The 21,025-nt window shown below is 53.0% G+C and overlaps 7 protein-coding genes across 7 annotated transcripts; 5 read left to right on the top strand and 2 right to left on the bottom strand.

The window, feature by feature from the left end:
- Positions 1-784: 784 nt before the first annotated feature.
- On the top strand, positions 785-2,599 carry CCOS01_00322 (major facilitator superfamily transporter; the record flags this gene model as incomplete). Its single annotated transcript, XM_060448519.1, has 3 exons — positions 785-990; positions 1,082-2,304; positions 2,367-2,599. 3 exons carry the CDS (start codon positions 785-787, stop codon positions 2,597-2,599), a joined length of 1,662 nt encoding a protein of 553 aa, XP_060319957.1.
- A 1,174-nt stretch (positions 2,600-3,773) lies between these two features.
- Positions 3,774-5,190, top strand: CCOS01_00321 (NADH:flavin oxidoreductase/NADH oxidase; the record flags this gene model as incomplete). Its single annotated transcript, XM_060448518.1, has 4 exons — positions 3,774-3,881; positions 3,946-4,417; positions 4,475-4,748; positions 4,812-5,190. The coding sequence occupies 4 exons, from the start codon at positions 3,774-3,776 to the stop codon at positions 5,188-5,190; spliced, it is 1,233 nt and encodes a 410-aa protein (XP_060319956.1).
- Positions 5,191-5,736: 546 nt separating this feature from the next.
- CCOS01_00320 (uncharacterized protein) lies at positions 5,737-7,002 on the bottom strand (the record flags this gene model as incomplete). The annotated part of the gene is made up of 4 exons (XM_060448517.1): positions 5,737-6,134; positions 6,194-6,398; positions 6,456-6,836; positions 6,895-7,002. 4 exons carry the CDS (start codon positions 7,000-7,002, stop codon positions 5,737-5,739), a joined length of 1,092 nt encoding a protein of 363 aa, XP_060319955.1.
- A 1,166-nt stretch (positions 7,003-8,168) lies between these two features.
- Positions 8,169-9,665, bottom strand: CCOS01_00319 (FAD binding domain-containing protein; the record flags this gene model as incomplete). Its single annotated transcript, XM_060448516.1, has 2 exons — positions 8,169-9,533; positions 9,594-9,665. 2 exons carry the CDS (start codon positions 9,663-9,665, stop codon positions 8,169-8,171), a joined length of 1,437 nt encoding a protein of 478 aa, XP_060319954.1.
- Positions 9,666-10,653: 988 nt separating this feature from the next.
- On the top strand, positions 10,654-15,181 carry CCOS01_00318 (uncharacterized protein; the record flags this gene model as incomplete). Its single annotated transcript, XM_060448515.1, has 5 exons — positions 10,654-10,876; positions 10,997-12,581; positions 12,981-13,856; positions 13,935-14,021; positions 14,404-15,181. The coding sequence occupies 5 exons, from the start codon at positions 10,654-10,656 to the stop codon at positions 15,179-15,181; spliced, it is 3,549 nt and encodes a 1,182-aa protein (XP_060319953.1).
- A 485-nt stretch (positions 15,182-15,666) lies between these two features.
- On the top strand, positions 15,667-16,716 carry CCOS01_00317 (chitinase; the record flags this gene model as incomplete). The annotated part of the gene is made up of 1 exon (XM_060448514.1): positions 15,667-16,716. One exon carries the CDS (start codon positions 15,667-15,669, stop codon positions 16,714-16,716), a length of 1,050 nt encoding a protein of 349 aa, XP_060319952.1.
- Positions 16,717-17,515: 799 nt separating this feature from the next.
- CCOS01_00316 (uncharacterized protein) lies at positions 17,516-20,926 on the top strand (the record flags this gene model as incomplete). The annotated part of the gene is made up of 5 exons (XM_060448513.1): positions 17,516-18,036; positions 18,182-18,801; positions 18,881-19,032; positions 19,090-19,155; positions 19,220-20,926. 5 exons carry the CDS (start codon positions 17,516-17,518, stop codon positions 20,924-20,926), a joined length of 3,066 nt encoding a protein of 1,021 aa, XP_060319951.1.
- Between the last annotated feature and the right edge of the window lie 99 nt (positions 20,927-21,025).

The following is a 21,025-nucleotide window of genomic DNA, read 5'->3' as shown; positions in this document are numbered from 1 at the left end:
GCCTTGACGCGGTGCGTGGTAGTGTTGATTGGCAGAGCGCCATGTCAGACATCCTAGCCGGAATGGAGTCAATGTCAGGTTTGGAACAGCCCGTGCATGCCAAAGTGGGGGTGGGGACCCGTAATCTCTGGGATAAATCCCTGGTACAAGCCTCTCTTTCTCGTCCCTTAAGGAAATAGACGAATAGAGCTCTTCGGATTGGGGCGATACACACACCGTCGGTGACGGGTGAAAGGGCAGAGATAGAGAGCCCACGCCCATGCGGCACCTTTAGATAGATACCCTTACTTCGTACCGGCCGCGGACGAGTGATAGCACGGCAATCATCTCCATATCCCCATTTTGAGGCTGAGGTGAGAGACAGTGTCTCCCCGGTGGGAAATCAGGACCCTTGATTTGTCCTTCACCCCAGAGAAAGATACCCTTGGCGCTACATGTACGGGGACGTTCATTATGCCAGCTGTGGAGTGTGAGCAAGTACAACGTGTTGGCTGATATCCATTCGACCTTGCGACCTTGGCTGCCGGTACCTTGCAAGATTGGCCCTCTCATGTCAGGTAGAGAGCTCGTCCCTTGGTGTTCCTGGATTGAATAAAGCTGAGGGACCAGGCGCCCTACAAGGCTCACCTCATTTGAGGATCCGAAAGTAGTCAGGCCCCAGGTTTCTTCGTTTTTCTTTCGTGAGAGAAAAGGGCCCAAGTCAGAAGCTGTTTATCGTCTTCACTTTCTTTCCCTCAGTTATTCTCCCTGTTCCCCCTTGCGAATCGACCAGGCTATTTTCATCATGTCTGCTCCGAGCGAGAAGAGTGTCACAAAGGATGCGACAGAGTCGAGCTTGAGACAGACGGCCTCCGGGTCCGTTATCCAGGGAGATGCAAGTTCCGTCGGCGACTCGGTCCTCCGTGATTTTTACACGGGCGCCGTGAACGAGAACTATCGTCTCAAGTCGGAGCTAATCGCGAAGCACTTGGGCGAAATTGGCATGGGAAAGTATGTTTGAGATTCCTCTCCCTCGCTTTCTGGCTTCATACTACCGGCGCAAGGTGGAAGAAAAGCTGACCGTTCCCCCCCTCCTTCTCAGATTCCAATGGATCCTCTTCGTCGTCAACGGCTTCGGCTGGATTGTCGACAACTTTTGGTCCCAGGGAATCACAGCAATCCGGCCACCGATCGGCAACGAGTTCACCGACATTGCGAAATTGAGCTTCAGCTCCGTAGCGTACTACGTCGGGCTGATCGTCGGCGCCTCCTTTTGGGGCACCACCGCCGATCTCATCGGTCGCAAGCCCGCCTTCAACGCCACGATCCTCTACGGCGGCGTCTTTGCGTGCGCTGTGGCCGGCGTTCAAAACTTTACGGGTTTCTGCATCATCTGGGCCATTATCGGTACGGCGGCGGGCGGTAACGTACCCGTGGACAGCGTCGTGTTTCTGGAGTTTGTTCCCCAGACCCATCAGTGGCTGCTCGTAAGCTTGTCTGGATGGTGGAATTTGGGACAGGTTATCGTGTCGCTCCTGGCGTGGGTTTTCTTGGCCAACTTTGCCTGCGACTCTACGGAAGCTCCTTGCCGCATGCAAGACAACATGGGCTGGCGTTACCTTATGATCACTCTCGGTGGTATCGCCATTGCCTTTGGTCTGATCCGCATCGTAGCCTTCAAGATTCCCGAATCGCCCAAATTCCTCATCTCCAAGGGTCGCGATGCCGAGGCCGTCGAAGCCGTAAATTACATTGCGCGCTACAACAAGCGACCGGAAACCCTCACCCTCGAAATGCTGCAAGCCATCGACAGACAATGCGCCGGTATTTCAGAGTCAGACGCAGGCAGCGTTGCCCCCGCCGCCGCGGCGGTCGACCCCGACATGGCGCCTCGAGGCCCCAAGCTATCCCACATGGAGATCCTCAAGGAAAGCTTCAGGGACTACAACGCCGACAACTACAAGAAACTGTTTGCCGGTCGCAAGATGGCGCAGCACACGTCCGTCACGTTCCTCATCTGGCTGACCGTCGGTGTGGCGTACCCGCTCTACTTCGCCTTCATCCCGTCATACCTCGCGACCAAGTCTACATACTCTGCAAATACCTCGCTGAACCACACCTACATGATTTACTGCATTGTTTCTGCGGCCGGTGTTCTTGGACCCATCGCGGCCGGCTTCTGCGTTGAGACACGCTTTGGCCGCCGCTGGATGATGGCTGCATCTGCGGTCTTGACAGGAGTTTTCTTGTTCGCTTACACGGCAGTGGGCACGGAAGCGGCTGATATCGGATTCCAATGCGCAACCGGAATTCTTGGAAACTTTGGTAAGTTGGTCCTCAAGTCATTTTCTGATTATACAAGTGCAATTGCTAACCAATATTCGCAGAGTACGCCGTCATGTATGCCTTCACGCCCGAGTCTTTCCCTGGCCCAGTTCGCGGAACAGGCACTGGCATTGCCGCTACTCTTCTTCGCGTCGGTGGCCTTGCGGCTTCGTTTGTGTCGACGTATGCGGGATACACTGTTGTGCCTATCTATGCCAGTGCTGCTTTATGGATTGTGGTGGGCTTGTTTTGCATCGGATTGCCTTACGAGACCCACGGGCACGCTTCTCTCTAGATGTTGTGACCAACTTGCAAATTTTGAACTCGGCTCCTGGCTAGAAGACTTAATGCAGAGCTACACGATAATGAAAACGTTAATTTCCTCGCCGGATCTATGATCAAAAAGTGATGCAATTTCTAGAATTTTCTACAACTCTGATACCACGCCGAAGCGCACAAGTGTTTCTATATCAATCAAGGTCCAGGTGCTGGGGCAGCTTGGGCTAGATTTGCCACAACTGCCCGTCTTAGGGAGTATTTTATGCAGGAAATAGAGTTGAAATTCCACAACTACGACGTAGACTATCCTTCAATCTCGTACGCACGCAGAGTCCTCAAAATCATCACGGCCTTCAAGAGTTGATGCACTGCGGAGATGATGGAATTGTGTCAGACGAAAGCATCATGCAATTCCCGGGCAAAATGAACCAGCCCACCTAGACCACGTTCATCTTACAAGTTCGCCATGCTTGAACTGCTTACCAATATCAGTCCAGTCGTTGGTGTTCTCCCATCAAAGTTGCTTCTCCCGACCCCGGTTCACATCAATCTGTTACCAAAGCGATGACTTGAAGATGTTTGTTATCGTCTCCCTTGCTCATATGAGATGACAGCCCCATGAGAGCTTTCCCCATGTCTATCTGGGAACATGTGGGGGGAAAGGCGCGGTCTCCCGTACTCCCGAGTTCCCCGTGTCTAGACTGCACTAAACCATGGTTTGCCGAATGTAACACACCGGGGGGATAACACCACTGGTGATTAGAAGTGGACTGATGGCTATGCTCTTTAACTACCATACAGATACGAATAGATACGACAAGTCAACGTTGTCGACTGGACGGATTCGGTGTAAGTGCACCCCCACTTCCGAGATATCCCACTCACCACAACCCAAACCAGGAAGCCCCCCCACTCTCCACTCTTGCACTGGAATGGGGGGCATCTCGAGGCACTAGCAACGATGCATCAGCATGGCGATCACGACTAACACGCCAGCGCGTACCCTTAGGGTCACTGAATAGTGACTTTGCAAATGTGGTTCCGGGCTTCAGATGACATGTTCATAACCTGCCACATTCAACGACGCTCAATGGGCTTCTTAGTGCTCAACAGACCTCAGCAAGCCCCCTTCTATCAAGACACCAATCCAATACTAGGTCTTGACCATATTTCCCGAATAGCTTCACACCATGCCCAAAGCAACCACTCCTCCCCCGGCCTTTGCCGCTCTGAAGGATACAGTGCTGTTCACCCCACTGAAGTTGGGTAGCATCAGCCTCAAGCATCGCATCGTGCAAGTAAGTCCAGCAAGCTACCCACAACATGGCGATGGCGATGATGTAGTGCTAACATACTTGATAGGCACCCACAACTCGCATGAGAAGTGAGTTCGAGTCTCGCGGTGTTCATGTCCCAGGGGCCCGTGTAGCAAAGTACTACGGCGAGCGAGCCAGTGCCGGGGGTCTCCAAATCACAGAGGCCACCGACATCTGCCTCAATGCCAGCGCCTACCCCGGTGTCGCAGGCGTCTTCACCGACTCTCAGCTGCAAGGATGGCGCAAGGTCACTGATGCCGTCCATGCCAAGGGCGGGTTCATTTTTGTTCAGCTTTGGCACACTGGCAGAGCCTCTTCTGGTGGAATGCGTGGAGGCGAGACGCCTATCTCTTCGGGAACCCAGCCAATGGATGGGAACTACCTTGATGGAACTGCGTGCAAAGATGGTCCTCCCAGGCCTATGACCATAGAGGAGATCCACGGCTTGACTGCAGAGTGGGCTGCGGCTTCTAAGCGCGCGGTTGAGGTTGCTGGTTTTGATGGCGTTGAGATTCATGGTAAGAATATGTCGCGCGCATTGAATGCTTGCTACGAATACGCTAACATGAAGATAGGGGCTAATGGATACTTGCTTGAACAATTCCTCCACGATAACATCAATACTCGCACAGACGAGTACGGTGGATCGATAGAGAACCGCTCAAGATTCCTTTTCGAAGTGTTGTCGGCCGTCAGTGCCGCCATTGGCCCCGAGAAGGTCGGCGTCCGCCTTTCACCGTACAACTACTTTCAAGGAACAAGAGACAGCAACCCCAACAAGCACTGGTCATTCATTAGCCAAAAGATTGCAGAGATGTCAGAGACTGAGAGGCCCGCCTATGTGCACATGTAAGACTATCTGCTTATAAGTAACCACTCCAAAAGAGGACAGCTACTGACGATTCGATTTAGGATCGAGCCTCGCTTTGACGAAGTCCTCGATGAGGAACAAAAGCTTGCCTCGCTGTCTGGAACCAAGTCCGAGGCGACACAGACGAACAATTTGACACAATTCAGGGACATTCTCAAGCCAGCAGGCGTCCACTTCTTCGCCGCTGGCAACTTCAACCGCGACAATGCTGTTACGAAGTTGAAGAGCGGCGAGGCGGATGCGATTGTGTTTGGCAGATATTTCATTGCCAACCCTGATCTTGTGGAGCGGTTGAAGAACGGGTGGGAGTTGAACCCATACGACAGGACGACCTTTTACGGGGCGGAGCCTCCGGAAAAGGGATACAATGACTATGAGTTTTATAAGGTTGATAATGCGGAGGTTACAGCGAATGCCTAGACCCATGAGAGCATGCATGTAATGATCATTACTAGAGGTGGCATGTGCAGTCTCAATTCCAGCATCATTATGAATGGAAAAGATTACACGACGTCGAATGAGGCAGAAGACCTGGGGAATTTGGATGTTTGATTTGCGTAACGTGGGAACAAGGGAACAGTAAATAGTCACGCCACCTGCCCTTTTATTTGGTGTTTGCCGACTTCTTTTCCATGTCTTCATATCCGAATTCTGGAAAAATGCTGGATAGAGACCGAAAGCATGATCTCTAATACTGAAAACTTTCTGGGAAGCCCATAATGTCATTTTGAGAGTTTGTAATATGCAATTATCATCAATATTTACTACCGTTACTAATTATAGACTAGGTATGTAATGCACTCTGCATTCCGCCTCATTATTCTTGCAATCGTATCGGTCTGTGATCAATCTATGCATCGCCACACAAGACCTGTCCAACTTTTCAATGGTCTCATAAGCATTGAAAGTATAAAAAGTGATTAGAGCCTCGAGAAGCGTAGGACGCTCATCAAAAAGACCGACCCTTTAAACAGCGATCACGCCGGGGTCCTGGACAGTAAGAGTATATCCGTAGCTGGAGGAGACGGAGTAGTAGTCGCTGCCTCTCCACTGTCCGACGTTGGTGCTGTAGGACTTGTCCCAGGACTGGGTGTACAGGGAGCAGTAAGTTCCCTGGGGAACGTTGTTCTTGCTGAGGACGTAGGCGTTGAAGAAGTTGCAGGCATCGTAGGTGCCGTCAGCTCTGGGGTGGTCGTGGTCGTACTTGGTGTTGGCCTTGCAGGCGACGGCGCACTGCTCAGGGTTGTAGACACCGGGGTAGTACTTGGATCCCATGTATGACTTGGGAGCCTGGGTGGCGCCGCCGAAGGCAGTAGGACCGGTGAAGTCGGGGTAAGAAGGGGGAGGCGCAAGCTTGGAGTATCCTGTTTGGAGTCAGTTAGCCCTCTCGATAGCTGGCATGGGAAAGATCAGGATTGCGTACCGTTCGATCCAGTCACACCGACGTGGAACTGGTTTCTCCACTGTCCAACATTGGTGGCGGTCTCCGCGGTGACGGCGGAACCCCAGAGGGTGCACTTGTAGTTGGTGATGCTGGCAGGGTTGGGGCACGCATCGGTAGGATCCCACTTGGGGTCTCTCTCCATGTAGACGTTGATACCGTAGCATGCAGGAGCGGCATCGCAGTACTATTGACGGTTAGATATTGCTTCCTTGATGTTTGTTCTGGGTGAAGTTGTCTTTACCTGCTGACACTTGATAGTGTCAAAGGTCTTCATGGTGTAGAGACCCAAGTAGGTATTGCACTCCGTGGCGCCCTGCTTGTTGGAGAACGACAGGCTGTAACCGGCAGGCACCTGAGCATTGGTGGCAATGGTAGTGAACTGAGGGTCGCTCATGAAGGTGGCATAGTCATCCGGGCTGGACACGGGTCCGTAGCCGTCGGGCTGCTTAGCTCCGCAGCCGGCGGGAGTAACCGTACGGGCGGCCAGGGTGGAGTTGGAGACGGCAATGGGGTTGGCCGCGGCATCCTTTGAGGCCTCAGCCTTGGCGACCGCCGGGTCGTAGGTGGGAGTCTCGACGGTGGCACCGACAGCGGGGCCAACCTTGGTAGGAACAGGCTCAGCCTGTACTGGGGGTCAGCTTGAAGCGAGAAAAGAAGCTTTACAGGCAGTGTGGACTCACATCGAAAGCACTCAGATCAATACCGTTCTGGGCAGTAGTGTCACGGGGAGCGACAGGGCCGGCGGCAGCAAGGCCAGAGATGGCGGCGACGAGGATAGCGGAACGCATCTTGAAGTAATGGCAGGTGTCTAGAGCACGTGGCGAGACTGAAGAGAGTATTGATGACCCGGTTGAGGAAGCTGAGGATGTTCGGGAGCTTCTGAGATGATGAGGATGGATAAGAAGATCTGAATCGGGAGATGGGGAGGAAGATCGCAGACTTATGTATTCAGGATGCTTTTACTCACGATTCAGCAAAATGACAACAAGCGGCCGCCGTGAATCTGCCTCGTGGGCAAGCCTCCACGTGGGCGAGCCCATGGTTCTGGACTCCTCGTCACCCTATTCCATGCTAGAAAGCTTGACCAAGCGCTGATTAGGCGAGCTGTCGTTCAGCTTCCTCGTACTATCGTGAGTGCCACTCGCATGTTGATGTTCCCAAGTTTTCCTCTGGACAGGACTGCCAGGCACCGTGCGCCGGCCTATGTTAGTTGGTTTCAGGCGCCGGCTCGCTAGGCGGCGCGCTTACCAGCCCTCCGGATTTCGTACCCCTTTTCTTCTTAGCTTCTTCCTTAGTCGACCTTATTTTCGTACGCGGCTCTTCCATTCTGGTGGTGTTGAAGTCCTCGAGGGCTCCGAGGATATTACCCCTCAGACATGGACATGGGATGGGAAACGCGGCCTGGGGACGGTAAGACGTGGTCGGTGTTGCTTAATCTCTCTCAGTCCAAGACATCTTAAGCCATTATTGGACGAAATACGGCATCCTTCTCCACTGTGCTAGAGTCAATATAACGCTCAGCTGCTTCAGCTGGCCCAGCTGGCTGGGTTGAGTTGTTTGTATCCTTGGTAACGAACCAAATCCTCGGGACTGCCAATACCTGCACGCCCTCACGCAGGGTGATACCGTTTTGACGTTCTCGCGAGTGTGCTGGTGATTGATGTGGTTAATAACATTGCCCAAAACTGTCTAGCTTCCATAACCCCCCCGCCGGAGGTTTTCCATCTTGGTTAAAGCCTAGCCGCCAGGCTATCGAACCAAAAACAAAGGAGCAGGGGAAACGGTAAGGCAGGCTTTGCGACTATTGTTTACTATTCCTCCTTTTGCATAATTAGGATCGCAGCTAACCTACAAGGGCCCGATCCAGCCGGGAATTAACAGGCCACAACGGCTTAAGGCTCTCGTATTATTCAAAGTTTGTACTTTCTTTTTTACAGGTTAATAAGCTTATGCTCTACAAACTTGCCCGAGGGGTTGGGTTTCCTCCTTTTGCCGATGTGCCGGCCGAGTCGGAGGGCCATTTCGATTCGATATCCTTCCACATGTCGTATGTCAATAACCACCTCCCTACGCCATGATACCTCCACGGAAAGGGGTCATCTCCTGTCTCCTGAGATGCGGGTAACACGGCTGAATCCCCGCTCAGCCACTTCGCGTCCATCTCCTCAAACTCCTCGAACTTCGCGTCTCGCTCAACCTGCTCTGGCCCGTCGTGGAGGTGATAGATCCACTGGTTGTATGTTCCGCGGCGGACGACCCTCTCCGTCCGCTCCCGTCGGCAGTCCTCGTAGACCTTTAGGGCCTGTCGCTTTGATGCGGCTGAAGTGTCGGTCAGTCGAGCGAGGCAGAGACCCAGAACCCCTCCGTCCTCGAGCGCCATACCCGCCCCGCTGGCCAGGTAAGGCAGCGTCGCGTGCACGGCGTCTCCGAGCATCGTGAAGGCGCCAGACGGATGGGACCACGTTGGTTCCAGGCCTGGCCGGATGCACAGTCTCCATTTGAGAACCTCATCGCACATCTGGAGCATCTTGCCGATGCGGGGATCCCAGCCTGCAAAATGGCCCCGCATCTCCTCAATGTTTCCCTGCAGGGTGTTGCCGCCGTCGACGGGCATGTCGTCCGGCACCAGCAAAACCATGTTGAAGAGCTGACCGCCCTTGAGAACATAGTTCACCGCGTGCTTGTCCGGTCCAACCCAGTAGTTGACTTGGGGGTTCTCCACAAAGTGCCTCAATTCGGGGTCCTTGAGCATGTCGGCCGTGTTCAAAAGCAGTCGATATGCCAGGTCCCCTGTCAGCTGAGGTGGATCAGGCTTGCATAGGAACTCCTCCCTCAGCTTGGAGTTGATGCCGTCCGCGCCAACGAGAAGGTCGCACGTCAGGCTGCGACCGCCAACGAGGTACACCGTAGCCGTCGTGTCATCCGGTGAGATTGTAAAAGTATCGACCTTTGCATTCGTCTCGAGCTTCGCGCCAAGCTCTACTGCGCGCTCGAGGAGACACCGATGCAGGTCGGAGCGATGAAAATCCCAGAAGGGGAAATCTCCCGCCGCCGCGGCGTACTGGTGATAATCCATTTCGGACAGGAAGTTGCCTTTCCAGCCGATGAAGTTGCATTTCTGGGGCTTTGTGGCGTACTTTTCCAGCTTCTCCTCCAAGCCCCAGGAGAATAGGACGCGGGCGGCGTTCGGGAGGACTTGGATGCCCGCACCGACCTCGCCGATATTTGAGGCGGCCTCTAGAACCGTGACATCGTGTCCAGCCAGCAGCGTCGAGATGGCGGCGCCTAGGCCACCTAGACCCGCTCCCACAATTATCACCTAGCATAGGAGAAATTAGTTCGGCGACTTTCATTGACCGTGTGGTAGATGAAGACTCACGTGAAGCCTAGTACTCGCATCGCGCTGTTGCTTTTCTTGAATCAAATAACTCCTCGAAGTCGACGGCGACATGATGCTGGTGTCTGGTTGCACAGCTCCAGTCTACTCTTGGGATCGCAAATGTTATGCTGTTCTATGCTGTCTTGAAGGAGACAACTAATTCTTTAGTGCATATACTCATAGGCCTTATGCAACTTCCTGTCATCTGATGTTGACTGTGTTATGTTAGATGTTGTTGGTACACTGGCAAATTTGTATACAATAATCCAGCTGTATGGCTGCTAGATACTATCTTAGCTCTTACAAATGCATGCCACAGCGTTCTCGAAGAGTGGAATGGCCGCATCATCCGTTCACTGTCGTTAGCGGCGTAGTTCACGGCCACTGCCGGCTTTACTCGGTGCACTCAACGCGATCGCCATAATTGATACATCTCCTCTCTCCGGATATGCAACTCCGCGAACATCAATTGTCCTACGTAAAGTTCGATTCGTATCTACATGTGTCGCATATCTAGAGTAGCTAGATAAGATACGCCCGCAGTTGGAGCATATTACCAGCACGCCGAAGTCGCCTGTACCCCACTCTTATCTCCTCGGACTTATGTTGGTGTTGTCGGATACGGATTGCGAGGCCAGAGACGATGCTTATCAGTGGTGGCGGGAGTCTTCGAGAGTGGGGGAGGGGCGACACCTAGACCTAGTGCCGGGATGTTGTGCGATGAACAAATCGGAGATTTCTCATACTTCCTAGTATGGAGATTCTACTCGGCCTAGGAAGCCGGGTATCGTTACTCTTCAAAGCCGGAGGAAATGCGGAGAAGTGGGACGGCACATTCGGATGCTATGTCCATCCCCATTCCCCCATCTATGAGCTCCTATCGAAGCGAGCGAGACACCTGAACCGTGGTTTCACTCTGCCAACTTTGCCAGTCTTTCCAAGTCTCTTCCTAAGGCCCGAGTTATCGAAATTTTCTTTTCTTCGCTGTGCCAGGGGTCGACTGACATAGGTTCCTTTCTCGGAAGTGGATTGGTGTAATTTGCAACTCGGCGGTGAAACTATGAACAATTCCTACGCCATGGCTGGTGCTGGTGAGAACCATCGTCGCTCAGAGAGCTCAGAAGGCTTGATGGGCGAAGACAAGACCTTTTCTTGCACGCACCCTGGGTGCAACAGACGCTTCACTCGGGCTGAGCATATGCAACGTCATGCTCTCAACCATATGCCTGGCGGGTTGAGCTGCGATTTATGCAATGCCCACTTCAAGCGACCTGATCTGTTGAGTAAGTAGATTCAAAGACGAAACAGTAAAGCAATATGCCGACAACTATTACCGTTTGTAATTCAATCTCGAGCCTTCCGAAAACGAATAGCCCGCTGACTTCATATTCATCTACAATCAGAACGGCATATGGACCGTCACCGCCAAAAAGATCTCGAAGCAGGCGGACCAGGCTGCGGCGTTCTAGACACACGAAAGCGATCTTGGAAGGCCCCGGACGGGTCTGTTGTAGAAAAGCGGCCCTGCCCGAATCCGTCTGGACGGGGCCGGGCATCGGGAGGAAAAGAGCGTCCTCAAGCTCAACAAGTTCCTTCACCTGACCCGGAACCCCACGACGGGGATCATAGTCTGTCCGGCTTAGACATTGAGCCAGACCAAGACTACTCCATCGACAATATATCACCAGAGTTTCACAGGCGCTCAACCTTGGATCTTCGGCCAGGAAGCCAGAGCGACGCTCAACAGTATTCCATTGGACGTCAAGACGTTTTCAATCCAACTGAACCTGTCACCAACTTCTCGGGGTTCCCTCCTTCTTTACAGTTTTCCGATTTTATAGGATCGGAGAGCCACTTCGACATCAATACGACCCAGTCCAGTAGCTGGGGTGAGACATCATTCATGAGCGAACAGTTGGACTACGATCAGATCTTCCAACCCGACACTGCCAGCTCCTTTAATATGCCATACACGACTGCGCTGGATTACAACTGGCTATTCAACATGCAAGAAAACTCAGCCCTCACCGCAGCGCCGAGACCTTCGAATCTAGCTCAAGACTTTGAAACTCACATGGCAAACAATCAATCCCAACCTAAATCGCAAGCAAACGTCGCCATCACGCCAGAGTCGATGAAGAGCGCACAGCTGTGGACAGAGCCCATGGAGATGACTAGCAAGGATCAGGAGAGACAGAGGTCGTCCGATCCACCAAGCAACACCTCAACAACCGCTAGTGAAGCTGCCAGACGGCAAGCGATGAGAAACTCCAGGGAGAGGAGCTCAGACATCGCGCAGTTTCGAAGACCTAGCGATGCGCCATCAGCAGCTCGGCAGCGTTACCCTGCACCCAGCCGGCCAACTCCGACCGAACCAGAAAGACCACTGTCTTCCTTGAGGAAGCCGCTAACAATCCCTCCTATTGGCGAAGATGTGAGAGAGAGGTTGTTAAACGTCATTGACGGCGCCAAGCCCAACCTGCCTGACCAACGCGCCACAATATGGGAGCACCCGTTACTATCAGCAGACTCACTAAAGTCGTATCTGGAGCTATTCTTCACTCGCTTCAACACCGCATACCCACTCATCCACCTAGAGACATTTGACTGCAGGAATACCGAACCTTTGCTACTGTTGTCCATCCTGCTGTTAGGTGCTACGTACTCGAGCAAAGACTGTCATCAACTTGCTGTTTGCATACATGATGTAATCCGGCCGAGCATCTTTGCCCATGCCGGATTCTCACCTAGACCAGAGCTCTGGACATTGCAGACAATCCTGCTGGTCGAGTGCTTTGGCAAGTCGCGTGCCGGTCAGAAACAACACGACATGAGCCATTTGTTCCATGGACTTCTGATCAATCTCATTCGCCGTTCCGATTGCCAGACTGTGCGACCGCCGGGTCCGCCACCAGTCTCGGGCGAAGATAACGCCGGCATCTTGGACCAGGCATGGAGGAAGTGGGCCGATGCGGAGCAGAAGAAAAGGTATGTCTTGACGTTCCCTTTGCATTCGTTGTAGTCAGCAGAGGGCTAACAGAAGCCCAGGTTGGCCTTGCTCTGTTTTATGTGGGATACTCAGCACGCAGTTCTCTTCTGCCAGAGTCTCTGCATGTCAGCCTTTGAGCTCCGACTGGAACTACCGTGCAGCCAGAGCATATGGGAAGCTCGGGATGCCGCATCATGGGCGTCGGCATGGCGCTCAAGTCTTAGCGACCAGAGGTTGTTCTACTTGCCCACTCTGAAATCTTATCTTACACCTTCAGCCCCGCGACCAGCTGGCCTCACTGGATTCTCGAGGATTCTTGTTCTTCATGGCTTGATGTCCATTTCTTGGGACATGGGCCGGCGTGATCAGACGGCTCTGGGTGTCGTCTCCGGAGATAGCTTCGGGATGGGTTGGCGCAAATTGCTGAGTACCGCCTACGACGCTTGGAAAAACGACTTTGATGCATTCTGCGGCAGCTTCGCGTCCCAATTACAACGGGGATCTGCCTCCCAGGCCCAGGGAGTTCAACGGCAGGAGGGCGACGAAGATATGACTCGGAAAGTGGAGTTCGAGTCGTTCGCGGCAGCATACAAGGCTCTCTATCATTCAGCACAAGCTTTACTCAACATGGACTTCTTGGATGTTCAGATATACGCTGGTGCTCGTCACATCCTCGGTAGGCCAGTACAGCAACGAGACTACCACAGATCCGCACAGGTTGTGAAGAAATGGGCTGCGTCAGCTTGCGAGACACAGCAGCAGCAGCAAAACCACCCACTCGTCCCAAGACAAGATCGAGGAGGGTCTGCCGACACCAACGCCGACCGATCCAAGCAATCCGCGTCCGAAGCAGCATGGCACGCGGCGAGAATGCTAGTCGAAACCAAGAGAACGCTGAACAGCATGGAGGCCATGAACCTCTTCCACGTGCCGTGGTGTCTGTACCTGGCGACGCTGACCTGCTGGGCCTATCACCACGCGCGACCTAGTCGATCGTACGGGGCATCTTCGCGGCGGGCGTTTGACGCCTTTGATGATGAGGATGACTTTGAGGACGACGAGATGATTTGGGATCCGCAAGGTGAGATGGAGGCTCTGGTTGCGAGCATGTCGGAGCGCGCGGTTCGGGGCGAGGTCGCTCTACGGAGAGAGCGGAAGAGGACGAATGGCTTGGTTTGGATTATGGCGGACGTTTTGACGACGGTGAGATGGGGGATTGTGCACGCTGGCGTAGTTGTGTTACGGGGTCTTGTGCCTCAGCGCCTGATCAACCAGTATGAAGAAGTTATCTAGGTCTTCATGAGCTTTGAATCTTACGTGATTTCTGATTTCATCTTCTGGCCACTGGCCAGCGCATTCTGCACAGTCAGCTTGAGCGGCGATGTGTTCGGCCGAAGCTTGGCTGACAACATTGAGATGCCCATGTCAGAGTTCAAGCGGTGTGCGTTGGACCCTGATGAAGCGGAGACATCAACATCCCACTTGCATTCTTAGAATCCCAGAAACCAGGGACATCCGTGTCGAGAACCTGGTTGCCGGTATTTGGAGGGGGGCCATAGCGTTGGCGCTGGCTTAGACTGTCTCGACTTGGAATCTCGGCGCCGATGTCTTCAAACCTTGACTTAGATCATGCTATGAAGGTCTGGGCATTGCCTTCCCTTAGACTAGATTCTGAAGTCTTATAAGAAGACTCTGTCAGAATGCTGCTGGGAATCATCTCTTTCTACTCGGTTTCCAGTGCTGGATTGAATCCGCTTGCCGGCGTCGAATCTCTTCCAAACTCCGTACACGATTCCACTTACAATTATCACCTCACCTCAGTGGACCTATCGGCAACATGACGGCAATTAACTACTATGAGCGTATAACGGAGGTCTATCGTTTGGACAATACTCCAATCTTGATCGCTTCTGCCGTCAGCTTCATCATCGGCTACCTCCAGTATACCTACGTTGTCAGGCTCACCCTACGTGAAGGAAAGGGCCCGATGCCCTTCTGGATGCATTCATTCTACCTCGCCCACGACTCGACATGGTCTTATACCCTTGGCAAGGCCGCCTCTCAGTACGGGGAGCACTGGTACCTGAGAGGCACGTCAATAGCGCTCTTCCTCTGGACGATGCTGGAAGTATGGACTATCCATCGATCCATCACCAAAGAGCGCGATGCCAGCTTTGGGAATGTCCTCGGAAAGCAGCCATCAATGTCGGCAGCCATTACATACGCCCTGGCGCTGCAGATGGGCATGTACTCGATCGTGCTTCTGGCCATTGAGTTCATGGGTGAGGGATCCGTCATGCAATGGTTCTGCTTCACCAACGTCCTGATCGTCCTTGGGCCTACGCATCACTACTTGAGGGCTGGGTCCCAGCATGGACTATCTCTCGGTTTCTGCGTCGTCAACATCATCGGCACCATCTGGACCTTTGCGCCTTTCGGGTTCTTTGTGCTCACTATTCCGGAAATCTTCGATCAACAGTTGTACTATATCATTGGGGTTATTCTCACAGTGTATTCCGTTGGGTGCTTCCACGTGGTATCCCAGTATCCGAGCAAGACTAGAGTCATGGATAAGGGTGGGAAGCAGCCAATCTGGTAGGAGTAGTTGATCGACGTTGTTAATAGGCTTCTCATCTATGCGGCGGCCTCAGATTGTAAGCTCTAGTGGGTGTAGATGGTGACACGGTAGAAAGATGAATGCAAGTTTTCGAGTATCAGTTCCAATAAATCAAGGATTCATCAAATAAATGGTTCAAAATGCATGACTTAAGCGCAACTTTCATGGTCGATGAGGTGAGATGTCGATGTGAGTGAGCGAGAGAGTGAGTGAAGCAGGGATGAAATAGAAATGAGCTTATGTCAGCTGCGAGGGCCCTGATGACGCAGCTCTCAGCAGGGCCTCGCGGAGGGGCCGTCAATCCGAACACCTCCCAATTTCCACCCCCGCATGGTTAGCTCTTCCAAAGCGCTGGCGCATGCAACCACCCGATCTTCCACCATCCCACGCGTCGCGTCTGTCGTTCCAATCCCATACGGAAGCCCTCGATCCTCGCGGGATCGAGGCAGCCAACCTCTTTCGCTCCAATGCCGCCCGTACCGCCTCAGCCTCTCCCACGGGTAATCACCTACTACCAAACACATCACACGCCCGACGGCAAGCCCATCTCGATCCTCCCCCTCCTTACCCAAGGAGGGATCAGCGTCACCCACGTAATTCTCGCGGCGATACACATTAACGATGATCCCCACGGCCTTACCTTGAACGACCATACCCCCGATAACCCGCGATTCCTAACACTATGGGCTGAGCTACGGGTGCTGCAGGCCAGCGGCGTCAAGGTACTTGGTATGCTCGGCGGTGCCGCTAAGGGCTCCTACGAGAGGCTGGATGGGGACGAGGAGAAGTTTGAAAAATACTACATACCCTTGCGCGACATGCTTCGCTCACGCGGGCTGGATGGTATCGATCTCGACGTCGAAGAGGAGATGAGCCTAGGCGGTGTTATACGGCTCATTGACCGCGTGCGACAAGACTTTGGCAAGGACTTCCTCATTTCTATGGCGCCCGTGGCCGCGGCACTGCTGAACTCCGAGAACAACCTGAGTGGCTTCGACTACGAGGCTCTGGAGGTCATGCGAGGGAAAGAGATTGCCTGGTACAATGCTCAGTTCTACTGCGGATGGGGCGACGTCAGTAACCCGATCATGTACGAGATGATCCTCGCAAAGGGCTGGGCACCGGAGAAGGTCGTCATGGGCCTGGTCACGAATCCTGAGAACGGTGGCGGATGGGTCCCATGGGAAATGCTCGGCGCTGTGCTTCTGACGCTCCGAAATCGTTATGCGCGGTTTGGAGGAGTCATGGGGTGGGAGTACTTCAACAGCTTGCCATCTGGCCGAGACAAGCCCTGGGAATGGGCAAAGTGGATGACAACGATGTTGCGAGCAGACCATACCCACCACTCACCGGGCCCAGTCCAAGGCTCTGCCCCTGTGGACTCTACCCAGCCTGTCGCGCAGGAAGTCAAGAAGCACTTGGTGGATGAAGTTGATCCGGACGGCCCCAACAGCAAAGACGCACCACTGCCCACGGCCTTTGAGTACTATTCGGATGGCAACGTGGATGATGATTGAGATACTTCGGGTGTTCCTAGAAGCCAACCACGTCTCTTCACAACCAGTGATGTCTTTCAGAAGAGAGGAGATGTACATGACGAGACCAAAGATTAGCGACGCGCAGCTACAACCGCACAAACCGATGATAGAATCGAAACGTCAACGTCCAAGTGAGATAGAGGAGGCGTTACAAGAACAGCATTGCTTTTGTTCATGGCCATACCCACACTGTCCAATAATGATCGTCTTGATCCAAGAGATGTTCGGACATCGGGATAATCCTGTCGGGGTACATGAAGGCCATGCAGGTCTCCTTCCGGGTAAATAAGCTCTGATCTGGCTTGGCAATCTGTAACCTTTGAGTTCAAGTAGGAAATGATTCGTCCGCTTGCACAACTGCAATGGATCATTCCAAGACCACCCGATGCCCTCTTGCTTCGTCCTCAACCCCGCAACCCCACGCCAAGATTGTCAAGCTGCAAATACTCACTCGGTCAACAAATGAAGTCGCCTTGTTCCCACGGGAATGCTTACCCTTCCCCGTTCACCTCATGAGGTGTGCCGCTATGGACGTCATCAGGCTTTCCATGCTACCATTACGTTCAACTGCACAGACATATCATGGAAGATACGAAGGTCGTCAAATGGCATTTGTCACGACATAGTATTCCGGTCATCACGCGATGCTGTGTAACACAGTTCATGTGTATATATCCAAGTTGCACAGCTAGAGTAACGCAACCACCTTCGTTCTATCAAATTCATCTCATCCATGTATGTTTTACTATATTCCAGTAAGGCTTGCCGATGATCCATTATGAAGGTACACAGTAGCATCCCATGGATGTGGTTGGTGGCATGCGCTAGCCTCATCACAGCTCTACTGGAAGAATCTTTCATCGCGTTTGAAGCCTCGGAAGGATCTATCGAGCTTCAGGACGCGACTTTAATCCAAGACGCCGACGACCCTGTAGGTATCGGCATTGCAGTCAATAACCTGGCTGGCGACTTCGAGCAAATCACAGGAACAAAGCCATCCGTCCACTTGTGGACAGCCCAGGAAGGAGATAATCTAACCGGGGCAACGGCAGCATTTTCGACAATCATCGCCGATGTTGCAATCATTGCTGGAACAGTCGAATCAGCTATTATTCAGGAGCTTGTCAACAGCGGAAAGATAGAAGTCGAGGACATTGGCGGGAAGTGGGAAACGTTTCGAACCCAGGTCGTTGAGAGCCCTCTACCGGGGATCTCCCGCGCTCTTGTCATTGCGGGAAGCGATAAGAGAGCTGTAATCTTTGGCATTTATACCCTTTCTGAGCAAAGTGGACAGTCGCCGTAAGTCTCCTAGCCTTCCTCTTCTGCATTCAAGCAAGGATCCGACGTCTAGAATGTCAAACACCCCTACCGCAGGGTTGCGAGATTAAGGAAGGCATCAGAAATCTGTCCAGAGACTTTGTCGAGCTGATTACATCCTGGTTAGTCTACATTGGTGGGCAGACGTGCCGACAACCAAGCACACCCAAATCTACGCTCTCAACAAGATCACAACCCATGGCGAGCCCAGCGTGAAATACCGAGGTCTCTTCATCAATGACGAAGCACCCGCACTCACCGGCTGGTGGGGGAGGAAGAAGAACAACGTGGGCAACTTTACCCTTGACTCCGAGTTATATCAGCACGTCTTTGACCTGCTTCTCCGACTGAAGGCCAACTTCATCTGGCCTGCGATGTGGGCAAGTTATATTCCTAAGCCGGGAAGGATCTTCTTCACCGACGACCCATGGAGTCAGCAAATGGCGGATGATTATGGCATTGTCGTGTCTACTAGCCACCATGAGCCCATGCAGCGAGCAAGCAATGAGTGGAAGAAAGATCCAAAGGGCGACTGGGACTGGGTCAACAACAAAGAGAACGTGGTCGCCTTCATGGACGAGGGGATTCGCCGAGCGGGCAACAATGAGTCCTACTTTACATTGGGAATGCGAGGCACTGATGATGGTCCCATCGATGCCGATGATCCGATTGCGGTCCTTGAGGATGTATTTGCGACAGAACGAGAGATCTTGGCAAAGTATCACGGAAACGTCACGGCGACAAACCGTGAGTTCAAAAACCCCCTTCCAGCAGTTGCCTGTGCTACACATCCAAGCCTGTTGACTGACTTTGGCTACTGCTCAAGAGGTGTGGACCATATACAAGGAAGTTGCCACATACTATGCAGCTGGCCTGAATCCTCCTGAAGATGTGACCTTGATGTTCACTGACGACAATTGGGGAAATATTCAACGACTCCCGACCGAATTAGAGAGTGAGAGAGTCGGAGGCATTGGAGTGAGTCGTCGCCTGAATTTCATTAGATAATTAGATCCTGATATCGTCTCTATACAGGTCTACTTCCACTTCCAGTATGTTGGCAAACCAAAGAGCTGGAAGTCTCAAAACACCAACAACTTTGTAAGTCCACTCCAGTCTCAAGGAAAATATCGTAGGATAACTAGGACTTCTGACTCGCATCTAGCCCAAAGTCTACAAAGAGCTATCTCAGGCTTACGAGCGCGGCACCCGACGAATCTGGGTCATGAACGTAGGCGACATCAAGCCCAACGAGTTACCACTTTCTTTTGCCATGGACATGGCATGGAACACGAGCAGGTTCGGCTTTGCCAAAATACCGTCTTACCTGACGGCACTCGCAACTCGTGACTTTGGTCCGGAGCACGCCGAAGAGATCTCTTCTGCGCTCATGACGTACAGCCACCTGGTCGGGATGCGCAAGTTCGAGATACTACAACCCATTACATATTCTATCCTTAACTACCGTGAGGCAGAACGCGTCCTCGAGGCCTGGAGACAGCTAGCAGAAAAGGCTAAGGCTCTACACGAGGCCATGCCAGAGGATCGTCGCATCGCATTGTTCCATATCCTCACATATCCCGCCTTGATCGGATATCATTATCATTTCATCGTGATCAGCTCGGGAAGAAATAGACAGTACAGCTACGAGAGGCGGAATTCTGCAAACTTGATCGCAGAACAGGTTCTACAGCACTTTGACGATGACTTTGACCTCACTGAAGAATACGATACGATGCTGGACGGCAAATGGAAAGGCTTACTCACTACGCCAAAGTACGACATGGATCTCACGGACTGGCGGCCCTCGTCCAGCGACGTGGTTGCTAACCTTTCATATGTCCAACAACGGCAAGCATTCGACTGGGGCGTCGGCGAGCTCGGCATATACGTCGAGAACTCCCTCAGCGCCTACCGACAAGGCCGGATTTGTGGCTCTATCCATCCGGCATTACCAACCGACGAGGGCTTTTCCCCAGTCTTGCCGGCTATGGAACCTCACGGGCCAAAATCCCGACTTATCGAGCTGTTTCACCGTGGCGATCACCGAAAGCCCATCAATTGGACGCTGGAGGTCCCTTACCCTTGGGTTCTTGTGCCAAGTACTTTCGGCGTCTTGTCCGATGACAAACCTGAGGAGAGAATCGAAGTCTCCATTGACTGGGACTCGGTACCTACAGATTTCAACGAGACCGTTTCGATTCGCGTGGAGTGGGATCCGGCTCCTTACTTTGACTTGATCCATATTCCCGTGCTGAACCATCGTGCCCCTGAGGGCTTCGTCGGGTTCCCTGAGACAGCCGGCCTCATATCCATCGAGGGGCCTCACTACCAACGCGCATCCGCCAAGTCTGAGAGTGATGCTGGCGTGGCTTTCACGCACATCGAGCACCTTGGCTCCCGCTCAGAATCAGGATCCATCGCCCTGAGACCATTTACTGCCGCTCGACAGGCCAGCGGAGCAGCTCGTGCCGCATGGGTGGACTACGACATCTACATCTTCTCCAACATCTCGAAAGCAATCAACGCCACGGTCTACATCAACGGTGCGCTCGACACAGACCCAAACCTCCCAATGGAATTCTCCCTTGCACTGGCGGATGATGGTGCTGAGGGTAGCGGCACCGCGAACTTCACACGCGTGCTTGGCGACCCTGCTACGCCGGGTGATACACCCCCAGAGTGGAATGACAATGTGGCCGATCATGTGTGGACAAAGGTCGTGCAGCTGCCGCGGATGGGCGTGGGGAAGCATACTCTTCGTTGGCAGGTCAATTCGCCAGAGGTCTATCTTGAGAAGATCGTGTTGGCGGTGAACGGGACCATCGCGGAGAGTTATCTTGGGCCGCCGGAGACGGGAATAGGACTTTGAGGTGGTCGGCCTCAATTACGTATGATTTTAGTACGCGTCGTGGAATGCTTGGTGAGCTGAAAGCACGGGTTCAGTTGAGATAACGGAGTGCCGAACGCG

This window comes from Colletotrichum costaricense (assembly GCF_030867565.1).
Source record: "Colletotrichum costaricense strain IMI 309622 chromosome Unknown Scaffold_1.1, whole genome shotgun sequence".
Lineage (NCBI taxonomy): Eukaryota > Fungi > Ascomycota > Sordariomycetes > Glomerellales > Glomerellaceae > Colletotrichum > Colletotrichum costaricense.
Note: the sequence above shows the minus strand (reverse complement) of the source record. Positions and strands in the feature narration are given on the sequence as shown.